Source organism: Saccopteryx leptura, chromosome 1 (genome assembly GCF_036850995.1).
Source record: "Saccopteryx leptura isolate mSacLep1 chromosome 1, mSacLep1_pri_phased_curated, whole genome shotgun sequence".
Taxonomy (NCBI): Eukaryota; Metazoa; Chordata; class Mammalia; order Chiroptera; family Emballonuridae; genus Saccopteryx; species Saccopteryx leptura.
The window spans coordinates 183,696,232-183,718,773 of NC_089503.1; the positions used below are offsets into that span (position 1 = coordinate 183,696,232).

The following is a 22,542-nucleotide window of genomic DNA, read 5'->3' on the forward strand; positions in this document are numbered from 1 at the left end:
CCCCTTCTCTAAAACCAATAAGTAAAATCCAAAATAAAGAAAAACCCACAAATGCTTTAAAGGTACTATTACAATGCAGACACACTGAAAAAGTTTCCATATACCACCCATAAAAAATCGTCCAACTCAGGCCTGACCTGTGGCAGTGCTGTTGATAAAGTTTCAACCTGAACCACTGAGGTTGCCAGTTCAGTCTAAACCCTGGGCTTCCCTGGTCAAGGCATATATGGGAGTTGATGCTTCCTGTTCTTCCTCCCTTCTCTCTCTCCTCTTTAAAATGAATTAAAAAAATCTTTACAATATTAAAAAATAAATCCTTCAACTCAGTACATGAGTTCACCACATTTTTATTACCAGTACTCAGCGGAAAACACAAGCCTCAGACTGCTACTTGTGTTTTTTCTGTTGCTTAGTTCGTCCATTTTTCTTCTGTTCTTTTTTTTTCTTCTTGACGAGAACAGCTTTTTCTCCAATAAATAAACTTTTAGAATGTCCTACATTTTTTGAAGCAAAATTAAATCCTTTCTTAGGTTTACTGGCATTTTTCAAACTTTGATTTGGATTTTGTTTTAATTTTTCTTTATTAACAGAATGCATGACTCTGAGTTTTCTTCCCATCAGTTCAAAATTATTTAATTTCAGAGCAAGATGAACAGCATCTGTATTCTGAAATAAAAATCAGTATGTTAATTTCAACCAGAAACTTATCTGCAAAGACTAGTAAAATTGCACCTTTAATGGATCAGAACAGCTTGAACACGGAACACCCCCCATTTCCACAAGCAGCAAGCTGAGGCCTCCAGCAGCTCTGCGGTGGTCTCCTTTCACCACCTCCTCATCCATTTCTCCCCAAGAAGCATTCACACTGCCTTGTCAAGTTAGCAAATAAGACACAATCCAATGGGCTTCCTTTTTCTCACTGTATAATAAACTTTCCACAGCTAGCTAGTCACGTGCAATCTTTTAGCACAAGGCTCTCTCTGCATAAGTCCCTGCTGTGTCTATCAGCTGACTCTATTAGTGTGAGATGTTGGACTAGGTGCCTTGTAGGGTTCCAATGAGATACGAAATTCTATTATTCTTTTATTTCAGCATAGAACTACTAAATGCTAACAACCCTAAATATACACGAGATGTATTTTTTTAAGGATTTTAGAAACTTATCAAGTCATAGAAGACCAAGAGCAGAGGAACTACAACACAGTAATGATGGGAACACAACAATGCTCTAACCAACTGGGCTATACAGCCAACGGCATATATCAAGCGTTGCATATGTCAAGAGTATTTTTTTTTTATTCATTTCAGAGAAGAGAGAGAGAGAGACAGAGAGAGAGAAGGGGGGGAGAAGCAGGAAGCATCAACTCCCATATGTGCCTTGACCAGGCAAGCCCAGGGTTTCAAACCGGTGACCTCAGCATTCCAGGTCAAGGCTTTATCCACTGCGCCACCATAGGTTAGGCTGTCAAGAGTATTTTTTTAAAGATTTTATTTATTTATTTTTTTTAGAGAGAGAAGGTGGGGGGCAGGAAGAGTGGAAGAATCAACTCAGAGTAGTTGATTCTTCTATGGGCAAGCCCAGGGTTTTGAACCAGCAACCTCAGTATTTCAAGTTGATGCTTTACCCATTGTGCTACCACAGGTCAGGTGTCAAGAATCTTAAAAATGGTTACATATCCACTGACCAGGCGGTGGCGCAGTGGATAGAGCATCGGACTGGGATGCAGAGGACCCAGGTTCGAGACCCCGAGGTTTTCAGTTTGGGCTAATCTGGTTTGAGCAAGGCTCACCAGCTTGAGCCCAAGGTCGCTGGCTTGAGCAAGGGGTTACTCTGTCTGCTGAAGGCCCACGATCAAGGCACATATGAGAAAGCAATCAATGAACAATCTAGGTGTCGCAACAAAAAACTAATGATTGATGCTTCTCATCTCTCTCCGTTCCTGTCTGTCCCTATTTATCCTTCTGACTCTCTGTTTCTGTAAAAATAAATAAATAAATAAATAAATAAATAAATAAATAAAGTCACATAGCGCAGTGGGATAAAGCGTTGACCTGGAACATTGTGGTTGCCAGTTTGAAACCCTGGGCTTGCCTGGTCAAGGCATATATGGCAGTTGATACTTCCTGCTCTTCCCCTTTCTGTCTCTCTCTCCTCTCTGAAAATTGAATAAATAAAGTATTTTAAAAAGAAAAAAGGTTACATATCTTTTTTTTGTTTTTTTAGGTTTTATTTATTTTTTATTTTTTATTTTATTTATTCATTTTTTTTATGAGAGAGAGAGAGAGAGAGAGAGAGAGAGAGAGGGAACAGGGGGAGGAGCTGGAAGCTTCAACTCCCATATGTGCCTTGACCAGGCAAGCCCAGGGTTTTGAACCGGCGACCTCAGTATTCCAGGTCGACACTTTATCCACTGCGCCACCACAGGTCAGGCAGGTTACATATCTTGACCTACTTAGTAATAGACCAGTGGGATCCCTCTTAAAGAAGTAATCCATCACTGGCTGGGAATCTCAGTGGATAAAGCACTGTCCCTGAAAACTGACATCGCAGGCTCAATCCCCAGTCAGGGCACATAGGAGAACCAATCAATGAGCATACAACTAAATAAAAAACTAAGTGGAATAATGAGTTGATGCTCCTCTCTCTCTCTTGAATCAATGGAAAGAAAAATAAATAACTGAAAGGAAATGTATTAATGTTGTGGAAGAAGAAAAACCAAATGTCATCAGATAGTATGTATATCCTAATCTTAAGTATATTCTAATGTTAGGCATAAAATGCTGATTATTATTCAGTGAACTAAACAGAACCAGTTTTGTACAAAGACTAAAATTTTCTTCTGAGTGAATCGTCAGTTCTTTTCTCCATTTTATAGAAGGTGGAAATTCAGAGTTAATATCTTTAATACCCAACATTTCTTTTTTCTTTTGGTGACAGGGACAGAGAGAGACAGAGAGAGGGATAGATAGGGACAGACAGACAGGAAGGGAGAGAGATGAGAAGCATTAATTCTTTGTTGCAGCTCCTTAGTTGTTCACTGATTGCTTTCTCATATGTGCCTTGACCAGGGGACTCCAGCAGAGCGAGTGAGTGATCCTTGCTCAAATTGGCGACCTTGGGCTCAAGCCAGCAACCTTTGGCTTCAAGCCAGTGACCATAGCGTCATGTCTATGATCCCATGCTCAAGACAGCGACCCTGTGCTCAAGCTGGATAAGCCCATGCTCAAACCAGCAACCTCGGGGTTTCGAACCTGGGTCTTCTGCATCCCAGTCTAACATTGTATCCACTCCACCACCGCACAGTCAGGCAATATCCAATATATAAAACATCATTTAATAACAATGATATGAAACATGAGGGACTGGAAAACCCTCAGTCTAGGTGCAATGATAGTGTTGTACTATGACAGCTGAATTAATAAGGAATATTTCTTTTTAAAGATTTTATTTATTGATTTTAGAGAGAGGAGAGAGAGAGAGAGAAAGGGGTTGAGAAGCAGGAACCATCAAGTCATAGTAGTTGCTTCTTATATGTGCCTTGATTGGGCAAGCCTGAGATTTTTTTTAAAGCATTTTTTAATTTATTTATTCATTTTAGAGAGAGAGAGGGAGAGGGAGGAAGGGGGGGAGGAGCAGGAAGCATCAACTCCCATACGTGCCCTGACCAGGCAAGCCCAGGGTTTCGAACCGGCGATCTCAGTGCTCTAGGTTGATGCTTTATCCACTGTGCCACCACAGCTCAGGCCAAGCCTGAGATTTTTTTTTTTTTTTTTTTTTTGTATTTTTCTGAAGCTGGAAACGGGGAGAGACAGTCAGACTCCCGCATGCGCCGACCGGGATCCACCCGGCACGCCCACCAGGGGCTACGCTCTGCCCACCAGGGGGCGATGCTCTGCCCCTCCGGGGCGTAGCTCTGCCGACCAGAGCCACTCTAGCGCCTGGGGCAGAGGCCAAGGAGCCATCCCCAGCACACGGGCCATCTTTGCTCCAATGGAGCCTTGGCTGCGGGAGGGGATGAGAGAGACAGAGAGGAAGGAGGGAGGGGGTGAAGAAGCAAATGGGCGCTTCTCCTATGTGCCCTGGCCAGGAATCGAACCCGGGTCCCCCACACGCCAGGCCGACGCTCTACCACTGAGCCAACCGGCCAGGGCCCAAGCCTGAGATTTTGAACAAGCAACCTCAGCATTCCAGGTGGACGCTTTATCCACTGCGCCAGCAAAGGTCAGGCTGAATTCAGAAATTGAGGGTAGCAGTGATAGTTATGTCTGAATGATGAAATGGTGACAAGCCCCTCGGTGCATTTCAAACAACAGTGACAACCCATTGGTCCTCCCATACCTCAAAGAGCACGTAGCCAAACCCTTTGCCAACACCTGTCAGCGGGTCTCTCACGATCCTTACTGCCACGATATTCCCACAGTCCAAAAAGTGGTCCTCAACCGCAGAGTCTTCTATTTCTAAAAACAAATTCAACCAAAGTGGAAGCAAGGTCTCAGGATCACCTTGAGAAACTGGAGGTTTCATAACAGCAAGTAACGCAGCCCCATAAAAATTAGTCAAGTTACATTTCACCCTTCTTAAAGTTACTCTTAAAGCAAAATAGTTACTACTCAGTGGTTATTTCCATTAATTTGAACGAATAGGTACTTTGATTAAACAAACTTACTATACGGGAGATTTCCCACAAACACTGATCGCTTGTCCCTCTGAAACACAAAGATATAGAAATCAATCACTGGGACAGAACATGGAGTCATCCCAAGACCCAGCCTTTCCTCCACTCCATGCATGACACAGTGTCCACATCCTGTGTTCACCATGCACCAGCCCCTTGTTTGATTCTGTCTCTTCCGTCTTCCCTTCTGGAATGGGAATGAGATGGCAGGAGACAGTGGGCTAGTGGGCTTTCGTTCACAGTGAACAGTGACTGAATGACAACTAGCAGTGCTCAAGAAAGGCATGCTGTGTCGGGGATAAAGGATCAGACAGCAAGTTTCAGGCTTTATGGACCATGTGGTCTCTTGTCACTACTTGTCTCTGTCACTAGAGCACAATACCTAACCTAATGGTGTGGTTATGTGCTTATAAAACTTTATTTAAAAGAGCAGCCAGCCTGGTCTGTGGTGGCAGTGGATAAGGTGATGACTTTGAATGCTGAGGTTGCCAGTTCGAGACCTCTGGCTTGCCTGGTCAAGGCACATATGACAAGCAACTGCGAGTTGGTACTTCCTATTCCTTCCTCTCCCTGACTGTCTCTCTCTCTCCTCTCTAAAATCTAAGAAATTAAAAAACAAACAAACAAACAAACAAAAAACCTCTAAAATAAAAAGGAAGCAGCCAGCCTGGCCAGGTGGTGGCACAGTGGACAGAGCATCGGACTGGGATGCAGAGGACACAGGTTCGAGACACTGAGGTCACTAGCTTGAGCCCAAGGTTGCTGGCTCGAGCAAGGGGTCACTTGCTCTGCTGAAGACCCCCCACCCCCGTCAAGGCACATGAGAAAGCAATCAATGAACTGAGGTGCTGCAATGAAGAATTGATGCTTCTCATCTCTCTCCCTTCCTGTTTGTCCCTATCTGTCCTTCTCTCTGACTCTGTCACAAAAGAAAAAGAAAAAAAAAAAAGAAAAGAAAAAAAAGAGTAGCCAGCCCTGGCTGGATAGCTCAGTTGGTTAGAGCATCATGCTGAAGCACAAAGGTTGCTGGTTCCATATCTGGTGAGGGCACATACAAGGAACAGATTGATGTTCCTGTCTCTTTCTCCTTTCTCTCTGTCTAAAATCAATAAATTAAATACACACACACACACACACACACTTTAAAAGAGCAGCCAGCAAGCCTGACCAGGCGATGGCACAGTGGGATAAAGTGTCGACCTGGAACACTGAGGTTGCCAGTTCGAAACCTTGGGCTTGCTTGGTCAAGGCACGTGTGGGAGTTGATGCTTCCTGCTCCTCCTCCCTCTCTCTCTCTCTCTCTCTCTCTCTCTCTCCTCTCTCTAAAAATCAATAAATAAAAAAATAAACTTGTGGAACAGCTTCCAGACAAGACCCAGACTCACCATGGAGACCAGAGCCTCTACCTTTCTGTCCAACAGCAACTCTTACTGCTGCTCCTCCTCACACTCTGCCCACTAACGACGGCAGCCAGTGCTCGCTGTTCCATGGGCAGGTTCAGTTTTGCTCCCCATCATTTCTGCTGTTTTTTCCTGCCCAAATATCCTCATTCTCTTTAAACAAATTTTTTTTGGCTAGGTAATACCAGCTCATCTGGCAAGATGGATATAATTCCTGTTCTCCTATAAATCCTCCTTTGTCCCCTCTTGCTGACACATCCTCAAGTCAACTGCCCCCTTCCTGCGCATTTACGACAGCATTCATCATAAAACAGTAACGACAGGACAGCCCATCTGCTCATCAGTACCCCTGTGCTGGGACACCCAAAACTGAGATGCCTCAGTACCGTACACCCAACACAGTAGAGACTTGAAAACTATTTAGTGAATAATTTAACTTCCTAAACCAGTCTGTGAAATAAAGTGTTTGCCCAGATGGTCTCTAACATACCTTCTAGCCTAGTTCTCTGATGATTTCAATCTAATGGTGGGAGTGGGAGGCCAAGTTCCAAAAGCTAACGTGACTTAATTCCTATGTCATTCTAGGGACCAATGCTGTGATCAAAGGACAAAAGCTGTTTCCTTTTGTGCTTTCCTCATACTGCTTATCCCGCTCCTCACCAAGCAAAATCCCAAAAGAAAATGTTTCTCTCTATAAGACTCTAGTTACATTCTTTTTTTACTTTTATTTTTAATTGCAAGGAGGGGAGGCAAAGACAGACTCCCGCATGCGCCCAACCGGATCTACCAGGCAAGCCCACTACGGGGCAATGCTCTAACAATCTGGGGCATTGCTCTGTTGCTTAGCAACAGAACTTTTCTTTTCTTTTCTTTTCTTTTCTTTTTCAGTAGGTGACTCAGGCTACAAAGCCCTCCTCAGCACACCGTGGCCAACTCAAACCAATGGAGCCATGGCTTGGGAAGAAAAAAAGAGAGGGTGGGGCAGAGATGAAGAAGCAGAAGGGTGCTTCTCCTGTGTGCTCTTACTGGGAATTGAACCCAGGATATCCACATGCCATGCCCTGAGCCAACCGGCCAGGGCTAGTTACGTTCTTTAAACTCACATACTACTTACAGATGAAGTCTCCGATGCTCGATCAACTCTAATACGAAATCCATCAGCAATTTGGGCACCATTTCTGTATTATACATATAAAAAGAAAATGGCTTTTAAAAAGGAGCACTGAGTTACTGGAATATTTGCTCTAAAGTGAAACCAAAGAATTAAAAAGTCCTCATAAATACTTAGATAATTCTGTCAAGCTTCAAAGAGTAAAATTACCTGTTCAATGCTTTAATAGCAGCTCTCTCTTCTTTAAATACAACATAAGCATTAATAGTTTTCTGATCAGGATGAATTTTACGTCTACACCAAAAAAAAAAAAAAAAAAAAAAAAAGATCATGTAAAATTAATGTTAATTTCAATGTTACCAATAGACATAACTTGCCTTCTATTCTCAATCAACATAATGGCAAGAATTCCTGGGGAAGTTTCACCTTTTTCAGTAAACTTTTAGCAATAATACACCACTTACACAGACATGTAATCCATGCCTTCTTACTAGGCGTCACTATGAAGACCTAGGGCAGCACAGGCAACACCGCAGGCCAGCAACTATAACCTTAGCTGCGATTCTGTATCCAATACACACATAAACAGGTATGAGAGACAACCTGATTTTTACATTTTACTGTAAAATAAAAACTGCACAAACATGTACAGTTTAGTGATTAACAGGTCACCACCTTCAGCCATCGCCCACTCTAGAAGCTTTCATCTGTGCAAGTTACTTCTTGGTTGCACTCCATCCTCTCCCCAAAGGTAACCCTATCCTACTTTTTTCTTTTTTCTTTTATTTTTTTTTCATTTTTCCGAAGCTGGAAACGGGGAGGCAGACAGACTCCCGCATGCGCTCTACCGGGATCCACCTGGCATGCCCACCAGGGGGCGATGCTCTGTTGCAACCAGAGCCATTCTAGTGCCTGAGGCAGAGGCCACAGAGCCATCTTCAGTGCCTGGGCCAACTTTGCTCCAATGGAGCCTCGGCTGTGGGAGGGGAAGAGAGAGACAGAGAGGAAGGAGAGGGGGAAGGGTGGAGAAGCAGATGGGCACTTCTCCTGTGTGCCCTGGCCAGGGATCGAACCCGGGACTTCTGCATGCCAGGCCGATGCTCTACCACTGAGCCAACCAGCCAGGGCCTATCCTACTTTTTTAAAACTGATTTTAAAGAGAAGGGAGAGACAGAAAGGCAACGTGGGGAGAAGGAATGGGAAACATCACGTCACAGATGCTTCTTGTAGCTGTCTTGACTGGGCAAGCCTGGGGCTTCAAACTGGTGACCTCAGCATTACAGGTCAACATCTTATCCACTGCACCACCACAGGTCAGGCAACCCCTGTCCCACTTTTATAGGTACCATTTTCCTGTGTGTCAAGGTGGTTTTACCTCTGGTGTCTATTCCTAGACAGTACACTTCGGTCTTGTCCATTTTCCCACTTGAAAAGTCTTCTGAGTCTTGTTTAATCTACAGAATCCCCCTTTCTCTCTCCATACTACTGCTTGGAATTTCCCAAAGCTGGGATATTGATGAGTTCAGGCTCACAGTGAACTTCAACATGTGTCTCTGGCCTCTATAATTCTTACAAATTGGCAGCTGGATACAGAGCTTTGATCAGACTTAAGTGTGATTCCTTTGTCAGGACTGCAGGCAGCACTGTGTTCTATCAGAACGATGTGTTATTACTAGTTTTCACTCTATTTCAATGACTGCAGCCATTGCTGCTCAATGCCTAAAATCATTAATTCACTAGATTTCCAAAATGGTAATACAATTTAGATGTGACCAGTTACCAGAAAGGACCTAGTAATGACCATAGATCCTTCCCTGAAGACATCACCCTATATATTTTTTCAACAATTCAAACTATTTTATTCTAGAATTTTTTTAAAGCAAGGGAGGGGAGGGACAGACAGATAGGAAGGTAGAGAGGTGAAAGCATCAACTCACAGTTGCGCACTTTAGTGGTTCATTAATTGCTTTCTCATACATGCCTTGACTGCAGGGCTCCAGCTGAGCCAGTGACCCCCTTGCTCAAGCTGGTAATCTTGAGGTTTCAAACTTGGGTCCTTGGCATTCCATATTCATGTGCCACCACCTGGTCAGGCTTTCTTCTAGCTTTGATTTTTTTTTTTCTTAAGGACATTAAAATTTTTTTTATTAATTTACTGATTTTAGAGATAGAGGAAGGAAGAGAGACAGAAACATTAATCTGTTTCTGTATGTGCCCCAACTGGGAATCAAACTGGCAATCTCTGCACATTTAGCAATACTCCAACCAACTGAGCTATCTGACCAGGGCTTGCCCTATATATTTAAGTAACAGAAATGCTAATAAACAAATGAGCATCATCAAGGAGGATACTAGAAAATAAAGTCAGAGCATGGCTCACGGCATTCTGTAATAATAATCATTCTATCTAACAGTTTGATACTGGTAAGATCAGCTATGATTTATTGAATGCCTCATGTATACCAGGCACTGTGTTATACATATTATGTATCTCTTTTTTTTTTTTTTTTGTATTTTTCCGAAGTTGGAAACGGGGAGGCAGTCAGACAGACTCCTGCATGTGCCCGACCAGGATCCATCTGGCATGCCCACCAGGGGGCAATGCTCTGCCCACCTGGGGCGTCGCTCTACTGCAATCAGAGCCATTCTAGTGCCTGAGGCAGAGGCCAGAGCCATCCTCAGCGCCCGGGCAAACTTTGCTCCAATGGAGCCTTGGCTGCGGGAGAGGAAGAGAGAGACAGAGAGGAAGGAGAGGGGGAAGGGTGGAGAAGCAGATGGGCGCTTCTCCTGTGTACCCTGGCTGGGAATCGAACACGGGACTCCTGCACGCCAGGCCGACGCTCTACCACTGAGCCAACCGGCCAGGGCTATGTATCTCTTTTAATCTCACATCTCTGACAAGTTTTAGTTTCCCGATTTTATGGATAAGAAAGCTGAGGCTTGGAGAATTACATAACCATAATTATAAGACAATGAGTGCCCAGCTTCAGACTTAAACCAAGTCTGGCTGGCCTGTGGAAGCACAGTGGATAAAATGTCAACTTGGAATGCTGAGGTCACCAGTTCGAAGCCCTGAGCTTGCCGGGTCAAGGCATATATGTATGACAAGCAATCAATGAACAACTAAAGTGAAGCAGCAATGTATTGATTGATACTTTTCACTCCCTTGCCACTCTCTTTCCTCTCTCTGTAAAATCAATACATAAAATCTTTAAAAACCAAAAACAAAAACAACCAAGTCTGGCTGACTCCAGAGCTGTCCTCCTTCCATGAAATGCACTGCTGCTGACATCTGAATCCAATATGTCCTAGTATAACATTGTCTTAATGTTTGTGCCAACCCCCCCAACATTCATATGTGGAAATCCATTCAGTGCCCAATGTGATGATAATAAGAGGTGGGCTTTTGCGAGATGTTTAGATCATGAGGATAAAGTACTCATGAATAGGATTGGTGGTCTTATAATTTTTTTTGTTTTAATTTATTGATTTTTAGAGAGAGGAGACAGAAAAAGAAAGAGAGAGAGAGAAAGAAAAAGAGTGCAGAGAAGTGGGAAGCATCAACTCATAGTTGCTTCTTGCATATGCTTTGACTGGGCAAGCCCGGGCTTTTGAACTGGTGACCTCAACATTCCAGATCGATGCTTTATCCACTACGCCACCACAGATAAAGCCAATGCTTTTTTATTTTAGAGAGAGAGAGAGAGAGAAAAAGAAACAGGGACAGATAGGAAGGGAGAGAGATGAGAAGCATCAATTCTTTGTTGTGGCACCTTAGTTGTTCATTGATTACTTTCTCATATGTGCCTTGACCAGGCGGCTCCAGCTGAGCCAGTGACCCCTTGCTTCAGTCAGCTACCTTGGGCTGAAACCAGTGAACTTGGGCTTCAAACCAGTGACCCATGGGCTTCAAGCCAGTGACACTTGGGCTCAAGCCAGCGACCATGGGGTCATGTCCATAATCCCAAGCTCAAGCCAGTCACCCCACACTCAAGCCAGTGAGCCTGCACGCAAGCCTGTGATCTTGGAGTTTCAAACCTGGGTCCTCCATGTCCCAGGCCAATGGTCCATCCACTGCACCACTGCCTGGTCAGGTCAGGCTAATGCTCTTATATAAGAGACTCCCACAGAGCTCCCAGACCCTTCAGCCAAATACGAACACAGCAATAAGCGCTGGCCCTCAACACAACACAACCCTGCTGCACTATGATCTCAGGCTTTCCAGCTTCCAAAAATGTAAAAAATAAATTTCTGCTGTTTATAAGCCACCCAGTCTGTGACATTTTGTTATAACAGCCTCAACGAACTAAGACAAACACAAGACAACATAACTAGAAAGTGACTTTTTTTTAAGTGATAGGAAGGGAAACAGACTCCCACATGCGCCCTGACTGGGATCCACACAGCAACCCTCTCTGGGTATGATACTCAAATCAACTGAGCTATCCTCGATGCTGAGGGCTGACACTTGAATCAATCGAGCCACTGGCTGTGAGAGGGTAAAAGAGAGAGAAAAAGGAGAGGGAGGGGAAGAGAAGCAGATAGTCACTTCTCCTGTGTGCCCTGACCGAGAATAGAACCCGGGACATCTGCATGCTGGGCCGCGATCTACCCACTGAGACAACCGGCCAGGGTAGAAAGTGACTTTTAAAAGAAACTTAATCATTACAGTACACTCTGCTACTCTAAGAAATGATCTCCACGGTGCAGGGACAACAGCCAGCACATGGCTCTACCCCTCTGTACACGGCAAGAATGGGTCCTGCATGAAGCATGATGGAGGATTCTGAACTAATGACATCCAGACATCCAGATGTTAATGATACCTAGAGCTCTACGTCCACCCAGAAGGGAAAAAGCCAGGAATAGCATCCTACCTGCCAAAACAATAAACCAGATAAGCCACGACATCACAACTTTGGTTGAAGCCAGCAGAGGGCTGAAGTCAAGGGGAAGCAAGCAACCTAGAAGCCAAGAATGAACAGGCCAGTCCAAGGAGACAGGGGCAGCACTGCTCTCAGGCTGGGCACCAGACAAGCATGCATGACCAAGAAAGAGTTCAACTACAATTTTTCAGGTAGGCCTGAAATGGAATTGCTGTAGGCCACGGACACAGGATGGGTGCCCACTCACCTGCTCCACCGGGGTCCCAAAGAAAGACTGAGGGCAGGCAGGAGCCCAAGAACATCTACAGGGAATATGATCCAGGAGAACAGAAGGGCCAAAGGTGGCTTGGGGTAGGCACAACGCCCTGTCCCCAGCATTCTTCTCCCTGTGGTGGAGGAGGCTAAGCCGCTAGGGCAGGAGAAGCAAACTCCCCTCCTCCACACACCCTCACACCAGCACAGGGAAGACCTCTTGTGGCCAGAGGAAGGGAGGCCTACTGCCTGGCAAGACCCACCAAAGGCACAGGGCAGAGTTTGGCAACCAGGGGAAGGAGCGCCAATCAGGCACACTTTTTTTTTTTTAAACAGTGAGAGAGTCAGAGAGAGGGATAGATAGGGACAGACAGACAGGAACAAAGAGATGAGAAGCAACAATCATCAGTTTTTTGTTGCGACATCTTAGTTGTTCATTAATTGCTTTCTCATATGTGCCTTGACTGTGGGGCTACAGCAGACCGAGTAACCGCTTGCTCAAGCCAGCGACCTTGGGTCCAAGCTGGTGAGCTTTGCTCAAACCAGATGAGCCTACGCTCAATCTGGCGACCTCAGGGTCTTGAACCTGGGTCCTCTGCATCCCAGTCTGACACCCTATTCACTGTGCCATCGCCTGGTCAGGCTCAGGCACACTTTTGAGACACAGCAACAGAGGACCTGCATCTGAGACTGGACCAATGCCCTCCCAGACCACTTTAAACTAAAACTTCAATCATATTTAAAACTTCTGCTCTTTACCCTGATTGGTGGTAGCACACTGGATAAAGCATCAACCTGGGACGCAGAGGTCCAGGTTGTTGGCTTGAGTGCGGGCTTGCTGGCTTGAGCATGGGATCATAGAAATGATCTCATGGTTGCTGGTTTGAGACCAAAGGTCACTGGCTTCCAATGGAACAGAATAGAAAGTCCAGAAATAAAACCACATATATATAGTCAAATAATTTTTGATAAAGGGGCCAAGAACACACAATGGAGAAAAGAAAGCCTCTTCAATAAATGGTGCTGGGAAAACTGGAAAGCCACATGCAAAAGAATGAAACTGGACTACAGTCTCTCCCCCTGTACAAAAATTAACTCAAAATGGATCAAAGATCTAAACATAAGACCTGAAACAATTAAGTACATAGAAGAAGACATAGGTACTCAACTCAGGGACCTGGGTTTTAAAGAGCATTTTATGAATTTGACTCCACAGGCAAGAGAAGTGAAGGCAAAAATTAATGAATGGGACTACATCAGACTAAGAAGTTTTTGCTCAGCAAGAGAAACTGATAACAAAATAAACAGAAAGCCAACTAAATGGGAAATGATTTTTTCAAACAACAGCTCAGATAAGGGCCTAATATCCAAAATATACAAAGAACTCATAAAACTCAACAACAAACAAACAAACAATCCAATAAAAAAATGGGAAGAGGATATGAATAGACACTTCTCCCAGGAAGAAATACAAATGGCCAACAGATATATGAAAAGATGCTCATCTTCTTTAGCTATTAGAGAAATGCAAATCAAAACGGCAATGAGATACCATCTCACACCTGTTCGATTAGCTGTTATTAGCAAGTCAGGTAATAGCAAATGTTGGAGAGGCTGTGGAGAAAGAGGAACCCTCATACACTGTTGGTGGGAATGTAAAGTAGTACAACCATTATGGAAGAAAGTATGGTGGTTCCTCAAAAAACTGAAAATAGAACTACCTTATGACCCAGCAATCCCTCTACTGGGTATATATCCCAAAAACTCAGAAACATTGATACGTAAAGACACATGCAGCCCCATGTTTATTGCAGCATTGTTCACAGTGGCCAGGACATGGAAACAACCAAAAAGCCCATCAATAGATGACTGGATAAAGAAGATGTGGCACATATACACTATGGAATACTACTCAGCCATAAGAAATGATGACATCGGAACATTTACAGCAAAATGGTGGGATCTTGATAACATGATACGAAGCGAAATAAGTAAATCAGAAAAAAATAGGAACTGTATTATTCCATACGTAGGTGGGACATAATAGTGAAACTAAGAGACATTGATAAGAGTGTGGTGGTTACGGGGGGGGAGGGGGGAATGGGAGAGGGATAGGGGGTGGGGAGGGGCACAAAGAAAACAAGATAGAAGGTGACAGAGGACAATCTGACTTTGGGTGGTGGGTATGCAACATAATTGAACGACAAGATAACCTGGACTTTTTATCTTTGAATATATGTATCCTGATTTATTGATGTCACCCCATTAAAAAAATAAAATTAATAAAAAAAAAAAAAAAAAAAAAGGTCACTGGCTCAGCTTGAACCCCCCCTTCCCAGTCTAGGCATGTATGAAAAGCAATCAATAAAAAACTAAAAGTGACGCAACTACAAGTTGATGCTTCTCCTCACTCTCCACTCCTCTCATCTTAAAAAGAAAAAACAAAGAAGAACAAAACTTTTTTTTTTTGTATTTTTCTGAAGTTGGAAATGGGGAGGCAGTCAGACAGACTCCCACATGCGCCCGTCCAGGATCCACCCGGCACGTCCATCTGGGGTGTTGCTCTGTTGCAACCAGAGTCATTCTAGCACCTGAGGTAGAGGCCACAGAGCCATCCTCAGTGCCCGGCCCAACCTTGCTCCAATGGAGCCTTGGCTGCGGGAGGGGAAGAGAGAGACAGAGCGGAAGGAGAGGGGGAGGGGTGGAGAAGCAGATGGGCGCTTCTCTTGTGTGCCCTAGCTGGGAATTGAGCCCGGGACTCCTGCACGCCAGGCCGACGCTCTACCACTGAGCCAACCAGCCAGGGCCAAGAACAAAACTCTTTTGCTCTTAAAAATAATTCCTTAAAAAGGCTAGCCACAGACCAGGGCAAAACACATCAGAAAAAGGTTCTGTATCCAGAATACATCAAGAACTCTTCACAACTCAATAAGCCACTAGAAAATTTCTGAACTTACACTTCACCAAAGAATAGCCAATAAACACATGAAAAGATACCTGCTATCTTTAGTCATTAGCAAAATACAAATTAAAGCCACAAAGACAAGCATTTAGAATGGCTACAACAAAAACATCAAGTGTTGCTGTTGGAAGACTGTAAAATGTGCAACCACTCTGGAAAATAATTTGCAGATTCTATGAAAGTTAAAACACTGGGTCCTGGCCAGTGGTTCAGTAGTAAAGCATTGGCCCATTGTGTGGATGTGCCACGTTGGATTCCTGGTCAGGGCACACAAGAGAAGTGACCATCTGCTTCTCCACTTCTTTCCCTCTTCTTTCTATCTCTCTTCCCCTCCAGCAGCCTTGGCTCAGCTGGAGCAAGTTGGCCTTGGGCACTGAGGATAGCTCAATGGCCTCGCCTCAGGTGCTAAAATAGCTCAGTTGCTGAGCAACAAAGCAATGGCCCCAGATGGGCAGAGTATCGCCCCATAGGGGGCTTGCCAGCTGGATCCTGGTAGGGGTGCATGTGGGAGTCCCTCTGCCTCTCCACTTCTCACTTAGAAAGAAAAAAAAAGACAGAGCCCTAGCAATCCTACACCTCAAGGTACTTTTTTTAAGAGACATGACCTGGACATGAATGTTTTTAGTACTTTTACTCACGACAGTCAAAAACTAGAAATAACCTGAATGTCCATCAACTGGTAGAAGCCACTGAGCACCTAGCAATACGGAGGCATCTCAAAACCATCATGCTGAGACCTGACCACGTAGATCGGTCAGAGCATCGTCCCAAAATGCCAAGGTTGTGTGTTTGGTTCCTGGTCAGGCACATACAGGAAGCAACCAGTGAATATACAACAAAGTGGAACAACAAATGAATGCTTCGCTCTCTTTCCACACCCGCTTCCTCTCTTTTTCCAAAGTCAATTAAAAAAAAGAAAAAAAAAACCCATTACAAGAGTCAATCAATGATGGCATGAATGAATGGAACAACAAATCAAGGTTTCTCTCTCTCCTCCCACCCCTCTACAAAAAATAAATAAAAAAATTAAAATATTTTTAAAAAGATTTATACTATAATATTTGGATGCAAAACTTTTTTAAAATTTTTATTTATTGATTTCAGCGAGAGAGAAAGAAAGCGAGAGACATGGGAATATCAATCTGTTCCTATATGTGCCTGACTGGGGATCGAATCAACAACCTTTGCACTTTGGGCTGATGCTCCAACCAACTGAGCTATCCAGCTAGAGCTGGATGCAAAACCTTCCTATGCTCTTCAAACACTACACCTGATTAAAGATCCTTGAAATTTCTTATGGCACCTTTTTTAGTAGGTTTTCATACAATATTTTCCGTGACTCTACAACTTATGATAGAACTTAAAGACAAACATTTAACAAATTTATGTGCTAGTACAGATATAAGGGAATAGTAAATCATGATATATTATCCAAATATAAAAATCTATGAAGTTTCTGGGTGGCAAACACACAATACAATATACAGACGATATGCTTGACCAGGCGGTGATGCAGTGGATAGAGTGTCAGCCTGGGACACTGAGGACCCAGGTTTAAAATCTCGAGGTTACCAGCTTGAGTACAGGGTTGCTCATTTGAGCATGGGATCATAGACATGACTCCATGGTCACTGGGTCGGCTGGAGCCTCCCAGTCAAGGCACATTTGTGAAGCAATCAATGAACAACTAAGGTGCCATAACTATGACTTGATACTTCTCATCTCTCTCCTTCACTAAAAAAACCCACATACACACATATACTATATACACACACACACACACACACACAAACATACACACACATATAGATGTATTAATAGAATTGTATACCTGAAACCTATAATTTTATTAATCAAAGTCACCCAATAAATTCAATAAAAAATAAACATCAAAACCTCAGAAAATCGGCCCTGGCCGGTTGGCTCAGTGGTAGAGCGTCGGCCTGGCATGCGGAAGTCCCGGGTTCGATTTCCGGCCAGGGCACACAGGAGAAGCGTCCATCTGCTTCTCCACCCCTCCCCCTCTCCTTCCTTCCTCTCTGTCTCTCTCTTCCCCTCCGGCAGCGGAGGCTCCATTGGAGCAAAGATGGCCCGGGCGCTGGGGATGGCTCCATGGCCTCTGCCTCAGGCGCTAAAGTGGCTCTGGTCAGCAACAGAGCGACGCCCCAGATGGGCAGAGCATTGCCCCCTGGTGGGTGTGCCGGTTGGATCCCGGTCAGGCGCATGCGGGAGTCTGTCTGACTGCCTCCCAGTTTCCAGCTTCAGAAAAATACCAAAAACAAAACAAAACAAAACAAAACCCTCAGAAAATCAAAATACAATATCTTAAAAAGTATATCCAGTGTTTTTTACTATGTATCATAATATAAATGTCACATTTTAATAAATCAAATGCTAGAGATAAGATACCAACAAAATAAATTAAAATTGTGATTATGAAAAAAAACTTTGAAGTTAAAACATGATCTCAGTTTTAACCAAAATGAGAGTTTAAACTTGCTCTCTTTTTCTAATTATAAACTTACTTTATTGCAGCCAACTTTTTGGACAGAGTTCCCTCTGCTGGAATCTTTTAAAAGGAAAGAAAAAGTATTAAAGAAAATTCATTATTTGAAATATTACTTCAAATTAACTAACTTTTAAATATCTAACTCTGCCTGATCTGTGGTGGCACAGTGTATCAAGCGTCGACCTTGAACGCCGAGGTGGCTGGTTCGAAACCCTGAGCTTGCCTGGTCAAGGCACATATGGAGTTGATGCTTCCTGCTCCTCCCCTCTTCTCCCTCTCTCTGTCTCCTTCTCTCCTCTCTCTAAAATGAATAAATAAAACCTTAAAAAAATCATCTAACTCTGATATACTCTGATTAAAAACATTCTAGGGAAATACTGAATCAGACACAACTTTGTTGTAATGTTCATGGGAGGACATCAGGCAGGAGCCACAGAAAGAAGTCCTTTAGGAAGATTAAGTCGACAGTGGCATGCTGGATAAACTTGAGGGAGACAGCAGGCAGGAACCATGATAGGCCTCTGCAGCTATTCTGACAAGAGGTAATGAGAATGTATATGGAAAAGATATGAAAAGGATTCATCTTGGGAAGAAACCACAGTTGAAAAACAGGAAGGGATGACAAACACTAAGCTGGGTGGGACAAAGAAAAGCATTAAGGGCAACGACTAGGTTCACAGCCTGGTGGCACCAAGTCACACAAAAATCCAGCAGGCAGCAGAGGCTGGGCTGGGGCTTGATGGAGGAAAGCACAAGAATGCTGACATCGGGGTCCTGGCAAGACACCAGGCAATGCCTGATACGGGGAAGTGGGACTCGGAAGGGCAGACAAAACTGATAAAAATGAGAAACAATTACCAGTATAAAAATGATTGAAATTGTGCCAAAGCCTTGGGAAATGTGCACTTTGGGAGAAATGAGCAGCTTTGCCCTTGGGAGACATCTGGCAATGTCTGGAGATTGTTTTGGTTGTTACAGCTGGGGTGGGCAGGGTGCTACAGGTATCAAACAGGTAGACGCCAAAGAGACTGCCAAATATCCTATAATGCACAGGACAGCCTCCAACAGCAAAGATTCATCCAGCACAAGGTCAATTGTATCAAGGTTGAGAAACCTCATTTTAGAGAATCGGTGAGAAAGAGCTGTTAGACAAGTAAAAAATATTTCCTATGTTCTAATACACACTAATTACATCTCTAAAAGTTATGAATAATGTTTATTTCATGCTCCAAGAAACACGGCTGTTACTGGTCTACAGTGTTCACTTAATGAAGTCAGATACTATATACTTACATAGTTTTTCTTAAAATGTTTATTTTATTGATTTTAGAGGGGGAGAGAGAGAGACAGGAACATTAAGCTGTTCCTATATGTGTCCTGACCTAGGATTGAACCAGCAATCTCTGCACTTCAGGAAAATGCTCTAACCAATCAAGCTCTGTGACCAGGCTTATGTAGTTTTAACATTAAATTGACTTTAAATGTAGAGCATAATCAACAGTTCAAATGCCATAGAAATGTTTACGTGAAACTTATGTACTCTTATTGGTCAATGTCATTGTGTTAAAGTTAATTCTCTAAATAAAATTTAAAAATTAAAAAAAAAAGAAAAAGCCTGACCAGGTGGTGGCGCAGTGGATAGAGTGTCGGACTGGGATGCAGAGGACCCAAGTTCGAGACCCCGAGGTCGCCAGCTTGAGCGCGGGCTCATCTCGTTTGAGCAAAAGCTCACCAGCTTGGACCCAAGGATGCTGGCTCCAGCAAGGGGTTACTTGGTCTGCTGAAGGCCCGCGGTCAAGGCACATATGAGAAAGCAATCAATGAACAACTAAAGTGTCACAAGGAAAAACTGATGATTGATGCTTCTCATCTCTCTCCGTTCCTGTCTGTCTGTCCCTGTCTATCCCTCTGTCTGACTCACTCTCTGTCTCTGTAAAAAATAAATGAATAAAAAAAAAAAAAAAGTGTAGAATACCTGTTTAAAGCACACATCTATATTTTGGCTATTTATTTCATGAAAACCTTCATGGTAATGAGGAAATAAATCCTTGCAAATTAAGAAAAAAATACTATGTGAAGAAGCCACACAAACCTCCCACATTGAAAGCCTACAACTTCAGGAATGCTATATCTTGAGTAATATCTTGAGTAGGCATTCCCACCTACTCAACTGACACAGCAAACACAGGTCACCCATCCTCCCTCCAAATATAGTGCTGGTCTAAGTAACCACGGTATCATTTTACTATGTGAACTCACTAAATTATTTAATAAAGACAAGAGTCAGAAATATATGCTAAAAGCAACTCCTCTCTTGGGTTAGATTGGAACCTCTTGATTCAAAAGGTTAAAGTCAAGTGCTCATCCCTCATGTTGTGTTATCCCAACATGATAACAAGTCTGATTTAAATGTAGTGTCTCAAGATTGCGCAGTTCTAAGGGTGAAGAAAACATACCACAGAACGAAATCGTACAGATTCTATTGGTCCATACTCTTTAAAAAGTGACTTCAGCTTCTAAAAAAAAAAAAAAAAAAAAAATATATATATATATATATATATACTTTAGTACACTTCCAGAATATCAAATTGGGTGCTACAAAAAGTAAAACTGTATGATAATCTTTTTTTTTTTTAAAGTTGATTTTAGAGTAAAAGAGGGAGGGAGAAAGGGAGAAAGAGAGTGGGAAGAGGGAGAGGGGGAGAGAGCGAGAGGGGGAGGGAGAGAAACATTGATTTGTTGTTTCACTTATTTATGTATTCATTGGTTGAGAATGTGCCCTGAGGACTGAGCACGCAACCATGACATACTGGGATGATGCTATAAACTGACTGAGTAAACCCAGCCAGGGCCTGTCTAATGATCTTTTACTGCCAGGTTTTATTTTAAGAACATTTCAGAAAAAGCAGGTAACTATTCAAATTGGAAGACAAACAAACTTTACTGAAAATTAGGAAAAAAGAAAACACAATGAAAACTCAATTAGTATCCATAAGGTACACAATTTTGTCTTTCAATCTTTGATAATCTTTACCACTAAGATTAAATTAAGATTATAAATTCCATAGATTCTCTCATTTCACATTGGCTTAAACTAGAAACAAACATTGAGAATGCTTATACAGTTGTCCCTTGCCATATTGCAGTTCACTTTTCTCGGTCTCATTGTATCATGGATTTTTTAATTGTATACATCTAATTTTGTATTGCAGATTTTTCACTATATTGCAGGATTTTGCGGTATATAGGTATTTTTATATATTTATTATTTTAACTATTTTGTGGTAAAATAAGCATTTTCTAGCCTAAAAACTTAAAAACTATAAAAATATTAATTAAAACATAGTAAAAGAATATTAAGTCGAAATAAAATACATAGCGTACAGGCCCTGGCCGGTTGGCCCAGTGGTAGAGCGTCGGCCTGGCGTGCAGAAGTCCCGGGTTCGATTCCTGGCCAGGGCACACAGGAGAAGCACTCATCTACTTCTCCACCCATCCCCCTCTCCTTCCTTCCTCTCTGTCTCTCTCTTCCCCTCCCGCAGCCAAGGCTCCATTGGAGCAAAGATGGCCCGGGCGCTGGGGATGGCTCCTTGGCCTCTGCCTCAGGCGCTAGAGTGGCTCTGGTTGCAACAGAGCGATGCCCTTGAGGGGCAGAGCATCACCCCCTGGTGGGCAGAGCATCACCCCCTGGTGGGCGTGCCGGGTGGATCCCGGTCAGGCACATGCGGGAGTCTGTCTGACTGTCTCTCCCCGTTTCCAGCTTCAGAAAAATACATTAAAAAAAAAAAATACATAGCGTACAGCAGATGAGTTAATCAAGACTTGCACGTATGGTACTGCACCACCTGATGAAGTGCCTGAAGTGGCACCTTCAGAAGAGCTGTAATGCTCTTTGTGGCAGTGCAGTACATTCATTTCATTGTCATCACCTTCATCATCAGTACTGCACAGCTAACTCATCATCTTCATCATTTTTTTGTTTTGTTTTGTTTTTACAGAGACAGAGAGAGAGTCAGACAGAGGGATAGATTGGGACAGACATACAGGAACGGAGAGAGATGAGAAGCATCAATCATCAGTTTTTTGTTGTGACATCTTAGTTGCTCATTGATTGCTTTCTCATATGTGCCTTGATTGTGGTGCTACAGCAGACTGAGCAACCCCTTGCTCAAGCTAGTGACCTTGGGTCTAAGCTGGTGAGCTTTGCTCAAACCAGATGAGCCTGTGCTCAAGCTGGTGACCTCGGGGTCTCAAACCTGGGTCCTCCGCATCCCAGTTCGATGCTCTACCCACTGCGCCACCGCCTGGTCAGGCATCATCTTCATCATTTAAGTTGCAGTATATTCACTGGTGAGGACCCATATAGAATTTCATATGTTGTTAAAATTACGTAGGTTTAAGAGTCTAGAAAGTGTTTAAGAGCATAGAAAGTGTTTATAAGAGTGTGGGAAAGGTTAGTAACAGTGTGGGAAAGGTTAGTAACAGTGTGAGAAAGGTTTATAAGAGTGTGAGGAGGGTTTATAAAGCCTTAAAATACATTTAAATAAAAAAATATATAAGGTCGCTACTTTGCGGATTTTCACCTATTGCGGGAGATTCTGGAACCTAATCCCTGCAATCAACAAGGAACCGCTGTATCACTATGAGAAATTCTCCCACTGTCTGGAATCAGGACAAAGGGAATGAAAAAAAGTCTGGTGAATTTTATGATATTCTTACAACAGATTTAGGATGTGAACAATGTAT

At 43.2% G+C, this 22,542-nt stretch overlaps 1 protein-coding gene across 1 annotated transcript in view; it reads right to left on the minus strand.

Moving 5' to 3' along the window:
• Nucleotides 1-331: 331 nt before the first annotated feature.
• The window catches only part of RBM34 (RNA binding motif protein 34), a 32,803-nt gene continuing 10,592 nt past the window's right edge, over nucleotides 332-22,542 (minus strand). The window contains exons 5-11 of the mRNA XM_066382648.1: nucleotides 20,253-20,312; nucleotides 17,813-17,856; nucleotides 7,398-7,481; nucleotides 7,191-7,254; nucleotides 4,668-4,707; nucleotides 4,340-4,458; nucleotides 332-666 (exon numbers count right to left, since the gene is read on the minus strand). Coding sequence (XP_066238745.1) covers nucleotides 388-666; nucleotides 4,340-4,458; nucleotides 4,668-4,707; nucleotides 7,191-7,254; nucleotides 7,398-7,481; nucleotides 17,813-17,856; nucleotides 20,253-20,312 — 690 coding nt within the window. The 3' untranslated portion in view covers nucleotides 332-387. The remainder of the gene's footprint in view (nucleotides 667-4,339; nucleotides 4,459-4,667; nucleotides 4,708-7,190; nucleotides 7,255-7,397; nucleotides 7,482-17,812; nucleotides 17,857-20,252; nucleotides 20,313-22,542) is intronic.